Source organism: Cebus imitator, unplaced genomic scaffold, assembly GCF_001604975.1.
Source record: "Cebus imitator isolate Cc_AM_T3 unplaced genomic scaffold, Cebus_imitator-1.0 Scaffold477, whole genome shotgun sequence".
Classification (NCBI taxonomy): Eukaryota; Metazoa; Chordata; class Mammalia; order Primates; family Cebidae; genus Cebus; species Cebus imitator.
In genome coordinates, this window is record NW_016107792.1 from 1178261 (window position 1) to 1195707 (window position 17447).

At 38.4% G+C, this 17447-nt stretch overlaps 1 protein-coding gene across 1 annotated transcript in view; it reads right to left on the reverse strand.

The window, feature by feature from the left end:
- Positions 1–6: 6 nt before the first annotated feature.
- SLC2A13 (solute carrier family 2 member 13) overlaps positions 7–17447 on the reverse strand; it is a 351864-nt gene continuing 334423 nt past the window's right edge. Inside the window, exons 8-10 of the mRNA XM_017512770.2 lie at positions 12034–12155; positions 11765–11917; positions 7–892 (exon numbers count right to left, since the gene is read on the reverse strand). Coding sequence (XP_017368259.1) covers positions 666–892; positions 11765–11917; positions 12034–12155 — 502 coding nt within the window. The 3' untranslated portion in view covers positions 7–665. The remainder of the gene's footprint in view (positions 893–11764; positions 11918–12033; positions 12156–17447) is intronic.

A 17447-nucleotide genomic window follows, 5' to 3' on the forward strand; every position in this document is an offset into this window, starting at 1 on the left:
AACAAATTATCTTTTCATAATGTTCAAAAGCTAGTGTGCAGAGTCAATCTCTGAAGAGCTCCCAATATCTGAATTGGAGAGAAACAAAAATGTGGAATCCAAAGGAGATAGGGACAGCTGTGCCCTTGTAGGAGGCACTTTGGAATTTGTTGATAAAAGCGTAAATGGAATTTAGTTTGTAACAGCTGATCAGAGACAAGCCACTACTCTGTGTCGGAAAATTGAGGGCCAATAGGCCATCTTTTGACATAGAACACCCTTGGACAATCTCCCAGAATCCTTTATAAATATATTATGCATATGTAATTTGACTAGATTAGCACTGACTCTATTTGCCACTAATAATTATAAATGGTCTTAGGAAAAAAGGATACCACTGAAGTCACTGGGTACAATATTCATTTTAGACTATTTCAGGAAGGCAATACACACATTTGCTTAAGAAGTATTAGATTAAAATCTCTGTAAATATTTTTTAAAATATTCCCTGTGGAAAAAAAAAGTCATCATGGTTGTATCTTCCTCCTAATCAAGTTTCTAGAATATAAAGTGAATCAAAACTAGACTGTGGAAAGAACCAGATTAGAAGCAGGGCAGTGAGGTCACCAATTGCTGCTCTTCTCCCCAAGTTTGTTTAAATAACTAAATATATGAGCAGCTGAAAATTATTCCACATCAGAAGCATCATTGTCAGAAAGATGATAGTTACTTCCCTTTACCCGAATATATTCAATATATCTCCCTTCATCAGAATCTGAAGTGCCACATGTACATAGCCTGTTGTCAAAGAGTGATTCAATTTCCTCTAGTTTTTTGCCTTTGGTCTCAGGAAGACAGCCATAGATGAAAATGAGTCCCACAGCAGCAAATCCAGCATAGAGGAAGAAGGCTCCTGCAATGGAAAATAATAGATACATGAATATGAATATATAGAGAGAGACTTAAGTTGGAAAGAGTACTTGATTTTGAGTTTTTTTTCTGGTTAGTCATGCATAACCACAGTAAGAAATGGGACCAAAAATTACTACGAGCCTGGTTTACTCCAGTTGTTCCAACCCTGTGAATATGACACAATGTATCTTTCTAAACTCAAGTTTAGAAACTCAAGAATAATTGAATTTCTAATTTACATCTGGGCTAATAGACTGAGCTCAGCTGTAAGTTTGGCTTTGAAGCCCTTCCTCACTTTCCTGATTAGAGGGAATTACTCTCTTCCATGTGCTATCACAGGATGTTGTTGAGACCCCTAAAATAACAACCAAGAAGTATTATAATTATGTACACACATGTGTGCTTGCCTTGTCTATTACACTAGAGGCATTTTGAGGTCAGAAGAAGTTCCTTTCTTATTCATCTTGTGTTTCCAGAATGAACTACAATGATGACATTGCAGAAGGAATGCCTCGGTCGAATTCTCCATCATTCCAGTTTCTCATGTCATCTTTAATTTTTACCTTACTCTCATGACTAACATCCAATCTGTTAGGAGATCCCATTGGTTCTACCTTCAAAATATAATCCAAAGATGGCCACTTTTCACCACTTCCATTGATAACGGTGGTTTAAGGGCCATCATCTCTCATCTGGACTATTGCAACAGTCTTCTAACTGGTCTTCTTGTTCTTTTTCTTGGACCTTGACAGTCCATTTTTTTCTCCATAGCACATATCATTATCTGTTATACTATGATGCATACTAATTTGTTTTTTGTTTCCCTCCACTAAAATGTTAACTTCATGAAGTCAGAGAATTTTGTTCTGCTGTAAGTTTATGCATGTCAATGCAGCACAGCCAGAAATACATATATATTAGCTAGTTTGTTTTCTAAGGGTCATGATAGCAAGCTAGATGGATGAGATATATGATTGTATGACTTGTTTATATTCTCTACACATTTCCAAGATGGACTTTTAAAATAATTGAATTCTGACCAGCCTAGCCAAGATGGTGAAACCCTGTCTCTACCAAAACAGGCAGGCAGGCAGACACACACACACACATCATTGAATTCTTTGAATTCCCAGTTTAAATATAAGAAACTATACTTGTAATTTTGATGGTGGAAAACAACTAAGTACAATGGATCCCCTGCCTTATTTTAGGCCTTCAGTCCAGACCATCATGTGTATGCAATGGGGGAAGTAAGATGAAAAACTAATGTGACAATTGGCTGGAGAAAGGATATCAGATTGGGACTAGGAAGGTCTGAGTTTAAATGTTGGCCATGTGACTTCTGGATAGTCATTTAACCTCTTCTCTGGGCTCTGTTGCTTCATTAAGTAAAATAAGAGGGTTTCTCAGCTCCTATTTAAGTGTTGGCAATTTATGATTCTATAAATCTTACAGCCAAAATCAGGAATGTGTATAGGAGAGACAGTTAAGAGATGCTTGAAAGAGAGACCTGCTCTTCTGTTTCTGTGGCAAAGGTAGTATCCTTGAGGGCAGAGTATATGGCTTCTTTGTCTTTGGTTCCCAGTGCCTGACGCATTGTGGGTTTAGAGAATGAATGTGCCCTTATTGACTGCCAGATGGAATAGCATCGGGTAGCAGATCTGAAATAAAGGGCTAAACTAGACAACACACAGACATATGCCAAAGTCAAGCTGTAAGCTGAATAAACATAGAAGTTAAAGAACTGAATAATTTCCTCAGTTTTGCTGAATCCTCAAAGTTAAGGACATATTAAGAATACTTTCTTAAGAAACTGTTTTCAGAATATCCATTGAAACATGTCTTGAGAAGGCTCTAGAGAAACTATGGAGGAAAATTCCTGCTGAATCGGCCACCCAACCCAGAATCTGCTACATGGAATGCAGAGCCATGACAAAATAGAAAGGAAGCAGAGGTAAATTGTGAGACATTAAGAAAAACATAAAAAAGTTAACTAAAGATATGATTTGTCAGAGCCATATTATTCTTTAAGGAACTAGACTTGTATAAATCAAGTCTTAGCTTAATAGCAATACAACGCTGTTTACAAATGTAAGGCTCTTGATAGGATGGGCTGTGTCCTCACCAAAATCTCATTTTGAATTGTTCTTGGGATAGTGAGCTCTCATGAGATCTAACGGTTTTGTAAGAAGAATTTCCCCTTTTGCTTAGCACATCTCCTTCCTGCCATTATGTGAAGAAGGATGTGTTTGCTTCTGCTTCCACCATAATTTCAAGTTTCCTGAGGTCTCCCAAGCTATGCGGAACTGTGAGGCAATTAAACCTCTTTCCTTTATAAATTATCCAGACTCGGGCATTTCTGTATGGCAGCATGAGAACAGATTAATACAGTAAATTGGTATTGCAGAGAGTGGGGGTATTGCTATAAAGATGCCCGAAAATGTGGAAGTGACTTTGGAAATGGATAACAGGCGGAGGTTGGAACAGTTTGGAGGGCTCAGAAGAAGATAAGAAAATGTGGGAAAGTTTTTTTTTCTTTCTATTTTTTTTTTCTTCTTCCAAGAAGAAAAGAAAATGTGGGAAAGCTTGGAACTTCCTAGGGACTTGTTGAATGGTTTTGACCAAAATGCTGATAGTGATATGGACAATAAAGCCTAGGCTGAAGTGGTCTCAGATAGAAATGAGGAACTTGGAAATTGGAGCAAAAGTGACTCTTGTTATGGTTTAGCAAACAGATGGCATTTTACCTCTGCCCTAGATACCTCTGGAACTTTTTGAGCTTGAGAGAGATGGCTTGGGGTATCTGGTGGAAGAAATTTATAAGTGGCAAAATGTTCAAGAGGAAGCAGAGCAGAAAAGTTTGGAAAATTTGCAGCCTGACAATGCATTGGAAAAGAAGAACCCATTTTCTGGGGAAAAGTTCAAGCCTGCTGCAGAAATTTGCATAAGTAACAAGGAGCCAAATGATAATCACCAAAACAATGGGAAAAATGTCTCTAGGTCAAGTCAGAGACCTTGTGACAGCCCCTCCCATCACAGGCCTTGGAAGCCTATGAAGGAAAAATGGTTTCATGGCCCAGGGCCCAGGGTCCAAGGGTTCCCTGCTGTATGCAGCCTAGGGACTCAGTGCTGTGCATCCCAGCTGCTCTAGCCATGGCTAAAAGGGGCCAAAGTACAGCTCAGACCATGGCTTCAGAGGGTGCAAGCCCCCCAAGCTTTGGCAGTTTCCACACGGTGTTGAGCCTGCAAGTACACAGAAGTCAAGAACTGAGGTTTGGGAATCTCAACCTAGATTTCAGAGGATGTATGGGAATGCCTGTATGCCCAGGCAGAAGTTTGCTATAGGGGTGGAACCCTCATGGAGAACCTCTGCTAGGGCAGTATGGAAAGGAAATGTGGGGTGGGAGCCCCCACACAGAGTCCCCAGTGGGGTACAGCCTAGTGGAACTGTGAGAAAAGAGCCGCTGTCTTCCAGACCCCAGAATGGTAGAGTCATTGAGAGCTTGCTCTATGCTCCTGGAAAAGCCACAGACAATGCCAGCCCATGAAAGCAGCTGGGAAGGGGGATGTACCCTGCAAAGCCACAGGAGCAGAGCTGCCGAAGGCAGGGAGAGCCTACCTCTTGCAACAGTGTGATGTGGATGTGAGACAGAGTCAATGAGATCATTTAAGAGCTTAAGATTTGACTACCCCACTGGATTCTGAAATTGCCTGAGGTCTGTAGCCCCTTTGTTTTGGCCAATTTCTCTCATTTGGAAAAGGTATATTTATGCAATGCCTGTACCTTCATTGTATCTAGGGAGTAACTAACTTGCTTTTGATTTTATAGGCTCATAGGTGGAAGGGACTTGCCTTGTCTCAGATGAGGCTTTGAACTTGGACTTTTGGGTTAATGCTGGAATGAGCTAAGACTTTGGGGGACTGTTGGAAAGGCATGACTGTGTTTTGAAATGTGAGGAAATGAGATTTAGGAGGGGACAGGGGAGGAATAATATGATTTGGCTGTGTCCCCACACAAACCTGATCTTGAATTGTAGCTCCCATAATATCCATGTGTCATGGGAGGGAGATGGTGGGAGATAATTGAATCTTGGGGGCAGTTACATCCTTGCTGTTCTTGTGATAGTGACTGACTCCTCATGAAATCTGATGGATTAATAAGAAGCTTTTCCCATTTTGCTTGGCACTTCTTCCTGCCATCATGTAAAGAAGGATATGTTTGCTTCCACTTCTGCCATGACTGTAGGTAAGTTTCCTGAGGCCTCCCCAGCCACGTGGAACTGTGAGTCAGTTAAAAACCTCTTTCCTTTATAAATTATCCAGTCTCGGGCAGTTCTTTATACCAGCATGAGAACTGAGTAATATAGTTCCTTTCATTTCAGTTTGGTTCACATTAAATATAACAAGGTTATATATTTTTTACCTTGAGAAAAGAATGAGAAAATAATACTGGGTCATCTGGAATGTCTGGCTGAGTGATACAGTGAGAGAAAGGCTACATGGCTCTATGGAGAATGTGGGCCTGAATTTCATATAATTACCCACGCTGAATCCTTGGACAAAGTTTCTTAAATTCTCTTGAACTCTGTTTCCTGATCTGTGTAATAAGGAAAATAATTCTTGCTTTGCCCAACTGTCAAAAATAGAAATAATATATGTTTCCATGCCCACTAGAATTCTAAATATTGGTTACTCAAAAAAGTGATGGCTGGATTGTTAAATTCTACTAAATGACCAGGAAAGGAAGAGTTGCTATAAAGAGACAGAAAAAGATTAGTGTGACTAATAAATTGGGATGTTTTCACAAAAAAGGGTGATAAGGTATAAGCCACACTAACAAATTGATAAGCTGCCTCTTGGAGAATCGGGGGAATTTTGACACACACACAAAATGAAAGGAGATGAAGTGCTGTATTCTGAGCACAGATAAGCAAGGCTGTGAAAGTAGGAAAAGCAGGGAGGGACAAAAACTGGATGGTAATTATGATGAAGACACAGAAAAAAATAAGTGCAGATGGTAAAATATTTTAGACTAAACTAGCCTTCTAAACTACAAAATCTGTAACAGCAAATTCAGTTTGGCTTTATAAATATAATAGTATATATTTTGTCTTTATCGTTATCTTTCACAATTTAGCATAATTAGAAGTAACAAGTCAAATCTGTCAGTGCTAAACTCCTATAGTTAAAAGCATTAGTTGGATTAACAAGATTCCCAAAGTTGATTATAGATTCTTGCTTGTGACCTAGATTCCCAAAGCTGAATAATATCAAGGAATTCCTATTAAAATACAAGATTGTTTTTATAAAATCTCAGGAATCCAAAGCAGGCAAATGCCAAAACTGCCTACTCAGTGTGGATTCCAATGGTAAGACCTGTGGTTAATTCATGTAGGAGTGTGGTCCGACCTCGGAGACTGTGACCTGTTCCATGTCATGGTCAAATCAATCACGTAACTCAGTTTCCCATTTATTCCTCCCTTGGAATGAAAATGAAAAGAAAAATGTCTGTAAGGAGTCCATCAGGACTACTGAACAATGTAGATATTCTTCACCTTTATTCTAAGGAAATAAATCTTATTAGAGCCCTAAATTAATTAAGTTCCAGATTAAAACAACTCTTTAACTGAATTACACAAATTGAGGACTCAAAGGCCATGTTTGATTGAATTTCAGTAGTACCTCAAAAGAGAAGCTTTGATATAATGCCCTCCAAGGGATCTCTTTAGCCACATGTGCCATATATAAAATGGCATATTGGTGATATTTCAATAATACTTTTTAGTAATAAACATTATTGAATGAGGGCACAAAGAAGACTTGTATAAGCAATATGGTTGAGGAAGGAATCAAATTTTGAGATCTATGAAACAGTTAAAAAAAGGAGGTAGCAAAGAAGACATAGCTATTTCCACAGAAATACACTATTAGGATGTGTATGTATTAAATCAGGAATATAAATGCATAGCTTACATAAATCAGTAACATGTAGATTAAAATGACATACAAAAAGGGGAAAAACTAGCCTGAACAGAACTATTTTTCTACTACTAGAGAGTACTAGACCAAATGGACCAGTGTTCTGACATGAGAGAAGCTTAATGCAAAGCAAAATGCTTTCTAATGGTTTGTTTTTGAAAGAATTCTGCTTATGCCCTATTTAAATTTCATTACTGTTGCCTCATGTTTCTCTGTAAGGATAAAGTCAAGAAAGAGGAGCTTTGCTGTCAAAAGTATAATATAATCATGTAGACTTTTATTATTTGGTCTATGCCTTTCTATGAAGAATGCTTTCTCAGGATTCCAGCATATATTTAGGTCTTCAAATATTTAAGTGTTCTCAAGAATCAGTAAACAAGGAAATACTTATTGTGCTCATATTTATTATGTCATGAAGATAAGTTCAGGAATTTATAGAAAAATTTTAATTGCCAAATGGGATCCAGCTGAATATAATAAATATATATACAGTTTTAAATGCCAATGCATTTCCTTTTCAAGAAAATAAGTATTTTCAAATGTCCTAAGTGGAGATTAGGAGAGAGAAGAGTTTTATGAACATAATAAAATCATTAGATAAATACTATTAACCAAAAGAAAATACCAATTCAGCATGTTCAGAAGAGACAGGGAATAGATTTTTATAATGTTTCATCATATTCAACATTCGTCTACAAAAATTTATCCATGTGCAAGGTCTAGAGGGAAATTTATACCACTAAATGCCCACAAGAGAAAGGAGGAAAAATCTAAAATCGACACCCTAATGTCATGATTAAAAGAACTAAAGGAGCAAGATCAAACAAATTCAAAAGCTAGTAGAAGACAAGAAATAACTAAGATCAGAGCAGAACTGAAGGAGAAGGAGACACAAAAAACTCTTCAAAAAAATCAATAAATCCAGGAGCTGGTGTTCTGAAAAGATCAACAAAATAGACCACTAGCCAGACTAATGAAGAAAAGAATCAAATAGATTTAATAAAAAATGATAAATGGGATATCACCACCAATTCTACAGAAATACAAACTACCATCAGAGATTACTACAAACACCTCTGTGCGAATAAACCAGTTAATCTAGAATAAATGGCTAAATTCCTGGACACTTCCACCCTCCTAGCACTAAATCAAGAAGTTGTTGAATGCCTGAATAGACCAATAACAAGGTCTGAAATTGAGGCAGCAATTAATAGCCTACCAACCAAAAAAAGTCCAGGACCAGATGGGTTCACAGCCGAATTCTACCAGAGGTACGAAGAGGAGCTAGTACCATACCTTCTGAAACTATTCCAAACAATACAAAAAGAGGGAATCCTCCCTAACTCATTTTATGAGAACTACATCATCCTGATACCAAAACCTGGCAGAGACACAACTAAAAAAGAAAATTTCAGGCCAATATCCATGATGAACACTGATGCAAAAATCCTCAGTAAAATACTGGGCGGCCGAATCCAACAGCATATCAAAAAGCTTATCCATCATGATCAAGTCAGCTTCATCCTGGGACGCAAGGCTGGTTCAACACTTGCAAATCTGTAAACATAACCCATCACATAATCAGAACTAAAGAGAAAAAGCACATGATTATCAATAGATGCAGAGAAGGCCTTCAACTAAATTCAACAGCACTTTATGCGAAAAACTCTCAATAAGCTAGGTATCAATGGAACGTATCTCAAAATAGAGCTATTTATGACAAACCTGCAGCCAATATCATACTAAATAGGCAAAAACTAGAAGCATTCCCTTTAAAAACAAGATAAGGATGTCCTCTCTCATCACTCTTATTCAATATAGTATTGGAAGTTCTGGCCAGGGGAATTGGGCAAGAAAAAGAAATAAAGCGTATTCAATTTGGAAAAGAGGAAGTTAAATTGTCTCTATTTGCAGATGACATGTCTATCTATTTAGAAAACCCCATTGTCTCAGCCCCAAATCTCCTTAAACTGATAAGCAACTTCAGCAAAGTCTCAGGATACAAAATCAGTATGCAAAAATCACAAGCATTTCTATATACCAATAACAGAGAGAGCCAAATCATGAGTGAACTCTCATTCACAACTGCTGCAAAGAGAATAAAATACCTAGGAATACAACTAACAAGGTATGTGAAGGACCTCTTCAAGGACAACTACAAACCGCTGTTCAAGAAAATAAGAGAGGACACAAACAGATGGAAAAACAGTCCATACTCATAGATAAGAAGAATAAATATCATGAAAATGGCCATACTGCCCAAAGTAATTTATAGATTCAATGGTATCCCATCAAGCTACCACTGATTTTCTTCACAGAATTGGAAAACACCTTAAACTTCATATGAAACCAAAAAAGAGCCCACAAAACCAAGACAATCTTAAGCAAAAAGAGCTGGAATCATCATGCTACCTGACTTCAAACTGTACGAGAAGGCTACAGCAATCCAGAAAACATGGTAGTGGTACCAAGACAGAGATAAGACCAATGGAACAGAGGCCTCAGAAACAATGCCACACATCTACAACCATCTGATCTTTGACACACATAACAAAAACAAGCAATGGGGAAAGGATTCCCTATTTAACAAATGGTGTTGGGAAAACTGGCTAGCCATGTGCAGAAAGCTGAAACTGGATCCCTTCCTTACACCTTAAACAAAAATTCATTCAAGATTGATTAAAGATTTAAACATAAGACCTAACACCATAAAAACCCTAGAAGAAAACCTAGGCAATGCCATTCAGGACATAGGCATGGGCAAGGACTTCATGACTAAAACACCAAAAGCAATGGCAACAAAAGCCAAATTAGACAATTGGTATCTAATTAAACTAAAGGGCTTCTGCACAGAAAAAGAAACTATCATTAGAGTCAACAGGCAACCAACAGAATGGGAAAAATTTTTTGCTATCTACCCATCCGACAAAGGGCTAATATCTAGAATCTACAAAGAACATAAACAAACTTGGAGGAAAAAACAACTGCATCAAAAAGTGGGTGAAGGATAGGAACAGATACTTCTCAAAAGAAGGCATTTATGCAGCCAACAAACCTATGAAAAAGAGCTTGTCATCAAGCTCTGGTCATTAGAGAAATGCAAATCAAAACCACATTCAGATACCATCTCACACCAATTAAAATGGTGATCATTAAAAAACCAGGAGACAACAGACGCTGGAGAGAAGGTAGAGAAATAGGAACACTTTTACACTGTTGGTGGGAGTGTAAATTAGTTCAACCATTGTGGAAGACAGTGTGGCAATTCCTGAAGGATTGAGAACCAGAAATACCATTTGACCCAGCAATCCCATTACTGGGTATATACCCAAAGGAGTATAAATCATTCTATTATAAAGACATATTAACACATTTGTTTACTGTGACACTGTTCACAATAGCAAACACTTGAAACCAACCCACATGTCCATCAATGACAGACTGGATAAAGAAAATGTGGCATATATACACCAGGGAATACTATGCAGCCATAAAAAATGATGAGTTCATGTCCTTTGCAGGGACATGGATGAAGCTGGAAACCATCATTCTCAGCAAAATGACACAAGAATAGAAAACCAAACACCGCAATTTCTCACTCATAGGTGGGTGTTGAACAATGAGAACATGTGGACACAGGGAAGGGAACATCACACACTGGGGCCCGTCATGGGGTGGGGGACTAGGGGAGGCATAGTACTAGCAGAAATACCTAATGTAGTTGACGGGGTGATGGATGCAGCAAACCACCATGGCACGTGTATACCAATGTAACAAACCTGCATGTTTTGCATATGCATGTACCCCAGAACTTAAAGTATAATAATAAAAAAATTATTGATGTATTTATTCATTTGACAAATAATTTTCAGTGCTTATCACGTGGAAGGAACTGGGAATGTAACAATGAACAAGGCACAGTCCTGGCCCTCCAGGGATTTATGTAGTAAATCTCCCTCTAGTAGAGGGAGCTGGGGGCAGACAAACCTGTTCTTGCAACGAGGACTGATAAGTGCCCAGAACACAGAATAAAGTTGGACTGTGGGGAGATCAGAGAAGGTCTTCTGGGAAAATGGTCTAAGCAGCAGGCATTCCACCTCTACCACAGGGACTTAGGAGGAGATTAGAATGAAACCTCACACCATGAATAATCCTATTGCAACCTATAAAGTCATGTGATCAATGCAGAAATCTTTTTTTCTAAAAAGCAGTCTTTTCACTTTAGTAAAAGTGAATTTCAAGTAGCTCCCCAAAGTATTTTCCTGACTCAGCAACTAAGCACTATTGTTTTTTATTTTGAATTATGGTCTCCACACATTTGCATTTGAACAGTTCCGTCATATTTACACTTTCGCAAGTGATAAGTGCTGGTCTCAGAGGACACTGAAATGCACATGCATTGGCCTGGGCAGCACAGGTGATACCGTGGAAGGTATGGCCACAGCACAGAATACTGTTAAGTATCTGGGGAAGATACTTTCAGCCCTCCTCAGATTCTGCTCTTGAACTTGATGCTATCCCTGTCACAGGGTATCTCAATGGCCCTAGACTCCCTGCCTACATCTTCTTTACAATTTTCTGTTTTTAGGTTTCAGTGAAACTACAAGCTGTGCTGTAAAGAGTTCCACCTGGGGAGATACCTGGGAGATGTCCGAGTTAGGAGACAGCCCTAAGCACTGTGGGAAAAGAAGCAATGCTGTTTAGGATAGGAGAATCCCGCTTTTCTTTCCCAGACACATTTCCAAGGCCTTTGGAGAACGAGAAAGCCACATGGAGATACTTCTAACAGCAAAACATAACCACATACTCTCAATCACAAATGATATTATAGTATATCTAAAAATAGAGTAATAAAAATAAAAACAAAACTATGTTGGAAAAAATATTCTCTTACCATAGTATGTAAGATACTCTGCTGTGTGTAAAAATGTTAGTGAAACCAGGACATTGAAAATCCAGTTTATTCCAGATGAACATGCATTTCCTGTACTTCTTGCCCAAAGGGGATATATTTCAGAATTCACAGTCCAAGGCATCGGTCCCATTCCTGAGAAATAAAATATTAAAAACTTCAGTAAAATAGCATGTAAGATATTTGAAAAATTATAGTTTGTCTACTCTAAAAAGAGGAATTAATGCAACAGTAAAAAAGCCTTTGTTTACCAGGTGCAAAGAAAACAAGATATAAAATAAGGCCCAGAAGTGCAGTCCAGGAGTATGGCGTAGGGCAGAAATTGAAAGCCCAAAATATGTCTTCTGTTTTGAACTTGGTTTCATTTTCACACCTGAAAAATAATGCAATATAAGTATTAATGTTTTAGGCTACAGTTGCAGAAATTCAGTATGGTCATATTTATGTATTTGGAAATTCCTAAATGTTTAAAAAAAAAGAGTCCAAAATGTTTTTCTTAAAAAAAAATAGGAACTGAATATGCAGAATTAGATCTCAAGCTCACACAGGAATTTTAAAGCTAATTCAAGAGCAAAACAAAGAAAGACACTATGTTTTATAACCATTTCTCATAAATTAGACATGATTTCTAGTTAGTCCCTAGAAGCTGTAGTAACACTTCGGTACCACTGAGAGTCAGTATGTTGTAGCAAAATTTGCAATCAGGACAAGATTCAAATTTCAGAGCCAGATATTTTTCATCAGATAAAATGGGGATAACACTTTGCAGACTATTTTAAGAATTAGAAGGGTAACCTGTAAAAGGTGATGGAGTGGATGAGGGAAGTAACTGATTCTGATTCCAGATAGCCCTCTCCCTTCCTGGTTTGTGTCCTTGCTTGGCTACCTGTCACTCCCTGATGACCTTGCCTTCTTAATCCATAGTAAAGCAAAGCATCCTAAAGTTTGATTAATTCTGAAGTTGAACTTCCAATTCTTTACCTTAATTGCCCCTGAAGATGTTACCAGCCTCAAAAGCATTCCTATCCCCTATTGTCAATTTAGACTATTGTTCTGTCTCCTTCACCTCTAACTTTGAACCTTGTCATCGAAGCCCTATTGTTATATTATTTATGAACTCATCATAACATTCCACCTCTCTTGATGATTTGGGTGCCTGCTCAGTCCTCCTCCTTTCTTCTCTTGCCACATTCATTTATTTTTAGTTCCTCTCCTTGTATGTCTCCATCAGACCTCTTGAGTGACCAGTGTCGATCAACAGTAATATTTTGAAAGGAATCTTTTTTTCTGAGCAGGTCTCCACAGTGGGTTAAAATATTCACTAAACTATGCTGTAAACATAAGTGTTGTCATTTAGGCTTTGTTGTTTCATTTATAGAGCACAAGTTGAATAGATTTAGCCAGTCTTAAGGGCTCTAGGATTTTTGGAGTGGCAAATGAGCATTGGCTTCAACTTAAAAGTCACCAGCTGCATTATATCCTAACAAGAGAACCAGCCTGTCCTTTGAAGCTAGGCATTGACTTCCCCTCTCTAGCTGTGAGAGTCCTGGATGATATCTTCTTCCAACAGAAGTATTTTCATCTCCATTGAAAAATCTGTTGTTTAGTATAGCCACCTGATACGATTTGGCTGCATCCCACCCAAATCTTATCTTGAATTGTAGTTCCCATAATCTCCAATAACAATAACATTATCTTGGAGAATCTTGTGGGAGAAATCCAATGAATCATGGGAATGGTTACCCTCATGCTGTTCTCATGATAGTGAATAAGTTCTCATGAGATCTGATGGTTTTATAAGGGGCTTTTCCCCTTTTTACTTGACACTTCTTTTTCCTGCCACCATGTGAAGAGGACATGTTTGCTTCCCCTTCCTCCATGATTGTAAGTTTCCTGAGACTTCCTAGCCCTATGGAACTGTGAGTCAATTAAACCTCTTTCCCTTATAAACTACCGAGTCTCAGGCAGTTCTTTATAGCAGTGGGAGAATAGGCTAATATACCACCTTTATCAGTTATCTTAGCTATATGTTTTGGATAACTTGATACCGCTTCTCCATCAGCACTTGCTGCCTCACCTTGCAACAAGGTGCAAAGTGAAGACAGCTTCCTTCCTTAACCCTCATGAATCAACCTTTGCTAGACTCAAACTTTTCTTCTGCAGCTTCCTCATCTCTCTCAGTCTTCACAGAATTGCATGGAATTAGAGACTTATTCTGGATTAGGCTTGTGCTTAAGGGAATTTTGTGGCTGGTTTGATCATCTATCCAGACCACTCAAACTTTCTGCATATCAGCAATAAGGCTGTTTCATTTTCTTATCATTTGTGTGTTCACTGGAGTAGCACTTTTAATATCCTTTAAGAGTTTTTCTTTTGTAGTCACAATTTGGCTATTTGGTGCAAGAGGCCTAGCTTTCAGCCTATCTCAGCTTTCAATATGCCTTCCTTAGTAAGCTTAATCATTTCTAGCTTTTCATTTAAAGTGAGAGTCATGCTACTATTCCTGTCGACTGAATACTTAGAGGCCATCGTAGAGTTATTAACTGTAGTATCTTAGGGAATAGAGAGGCCCCAGAAGAGGGAGACAAAAAAGGAAATGGCTGGTTGGTGCCATGATCAGAACACACACAACATTTATAATTAAGTTTGATGTCTTAATTATTACGGGTGCAGTTTGTGATGCCCCACAACAATTATTATAGTAACGTTAAAGAATACTGATCATCATAACAGATATAATAACGAAAAAGTATGAAATAATGTGAGAGTTACCAAAACATGATACAAAGACACTAAATGAGCACATATTGTTGGAAAAATGGTGCCAGTACACTGGCTTGATGCAGGGCTGCCGGAAAACTTCAGTTTGTAAAACAAAATGCAATGTCTATGAAGTGCAGTGATAGGAAACACAATACAATGAGGTATATACTGTTTTCACTGGCCTCTAGAATCCATTCTCCCTCTTTTTTTCCCTGCCATTTTCACCATTTGAGTTCTCAACCTGGTGTGGCATTATTAACTTCTTTCAACAACCACTTCTCAGAAACTGACCAGTGTTATGAAACCATGCTGTTGGGCTCTATTAAAAGTTCATGCTGCTGCATCTCAGTTGGTTCTCTAATGATGCTTATTTTATCCTTTATTGTCTTCTCTAATGAATTATCTGTTTATCTTAGAGTAGACATTGAGTCAACTTCTGTTAACTATTGACTCAATTAATTAAAATATTTCTTACCATCTTATAGTCCTGAAATCTTTCTGTTTCCTATGTAGATGAACTTGGATCTCCTTTTTTTTGAGAAAATTTATCAATTTTAGTTGAGAAAAATAAAATAAAACCAGGAATCTGGAGATGCTTTGGAGGACTTGATACATATGAATTTGAAGAACAGATATTTTAACAATTTTAAGGAACTGAGGATCATTAAACATCAATTTTTCTCTATCAACTTCTACTTTTCTATATTTTTCTCAATATTTGAGGAAGAAAAAGCTTTTGACAAAATATTGTAGGTAGGCTTCCTTCCTCCCTTCAGGGGTACATGTGTCTCACCCTAAGGACTGCCCTTCTTATCAGTGGTCTTGCATCTCATTCTTCTGCCTCCTCTTCGATCACATTCCACCAATATCTCTTCTTTTTCTGCCCTGTTTAGTTTCTTCCTACTTGAGCCTTCCCTTCGGTCTACAATACACAATGTCTCTCCTACTCAAATGTTCAACCCCTCTCATATTCCTACAACTAGCTCTCCTGAAATACCAGAAGTTTATACTCATGAGTTTTTCCTGACTACGTACTCCTCCTTTCACAGCCCGACTCTTCCACCCTCCCAGATGCTGGCTAACTCTTACATGGTCTCTTTTCCTGGATATGTTCACACAAAAGTAATCAATTATCTCCTAATCTCCAAATTCAGGTTTCTTGTCTTAATCTTGATGTTCTTTGATTACTCTGTGGTGCTTGGTATTTGCTGACAACTCTCCTTCCTTCTCTTCCCTCTTTGCTTTTATATCCGTATCTCCTTTTTAGCTCTCTGACCTATATGTATTCATTGCTTTTTACAGTGCCTCTTCCTCTTCTCAGCCTCTAAATATAGGTGTCCTCTAAGGTTCTATTTTGGGACCTATACCCTCTCTCATAATCATCTCATCTAATTTTAGGACTTTATAATTTCCATGTGGACGGTCCTCAATAGTTTATTATGGCCTTGATCTTTCTCCCAAGTTCCACTGATGGAATTTAGGTACTTAAATACCTAAAATAGCAGAGTTACTATGAACAGTTACATCCAGCCATGACTTAAATGCAATGTAACTACAATGAAATGACTTCTCCAGGAGGGAGCATGGGGCTGCTCTGAGTTCAAATCGTGACTCTGCCACTTACTAGATATATTCATTCCAAAACTTATATAATGAACATTTTCGTGTGTCAGACATAATGTCAGAGATAACAGCTATGAACAAAATAACCGGCGCATTTACAAAACCTTGAGTTTAGTGGGCACTGGCATGGTCTGGTTTCCCAATCTATAAAATCAGGGAAAGGACTGTATCATGGTCTGTTGGGAACATTAAATATTTCCGTTTGCATAAGCATAGAACATCTGCATACTCAGTGCTTAGCACACTGCCTGGCATGTGGTATATGCATAGCATAAGCATTACTTTACTAGTGCCCCTCATGACATTTCTATTTTAGTTAACACCACCTTTCCCTAAATTAGAATGGTTTAAAATCTTGGATTATCTTCATTTTCCTCTTATCCACTTTTCTTAGGTCCTTTATACTTTTAAGTCCAAGTAAAGAAGAGTGGCCAAGACTGAGTGTCAGCATTGACATCCTAGGTTCGGATCTAGGCTGGGACACCCAGATGTGAGGCTAGGATATATGTGACCTCTAGGTGCTTAACATCTCAAAGCTGTGTCATCATCTGTGAAATAAGGATTTTCCTGGCACCTACCTTAAATATTTTGATGCTTATGTTAGATAATGTACACAAAGAACTTTACATGGTATAGGCAAGAAATACTATTTCCTAGACATAATTTCTTGAATCTGACTTTTCTATTTGCATTAACACCACCCTAATTTAGATTCTTTGTATGTGTCCCATCACCTGCCTCTGCCTTTCAGGGAGACCAACTCTAGAGTAACCCTGATGATTCCTATTTCCCGATTTTCTTTTCTTTTCTTTTTGAGGCGGAGTCTCACTCTGTTGCCCAGGCTGAAGAGCAGTGGTGCGATTTGGGCTCACCACAACCTCTGCCTCCTGGGATCAAGCAATTCTCCTGCCTCATCCTCCCGAGTAGCTGGGACTACAGGTGTATGCCACCATGCCCAGCTAATTTTGGATTTTTAGTAGAGACGGGGTTTCACTACATTGGCCCTGCTAGTCTCGAACTCCTGACCTCATGATCTGCCAACCTCAGCCTCCCAAAGTGTTGGGATTACAGGAATGAGCCACCACACCTGGCCTGTTTCCAGATTTTCATGCCTTGTATAGTTCCTTCTCCTGGAGTGTGAGAGTGTCCTGGGACTTGCTTCTAACCAACAGAATATACAAAGGTGACAGGACATGTGTAATTAAGATTCCAGTGTTGTTGAGCTGAAGTCTGTCATTCCCTTGCTGGTTTTGGAGAAGCGGGCTGCCATGTTGTGGGA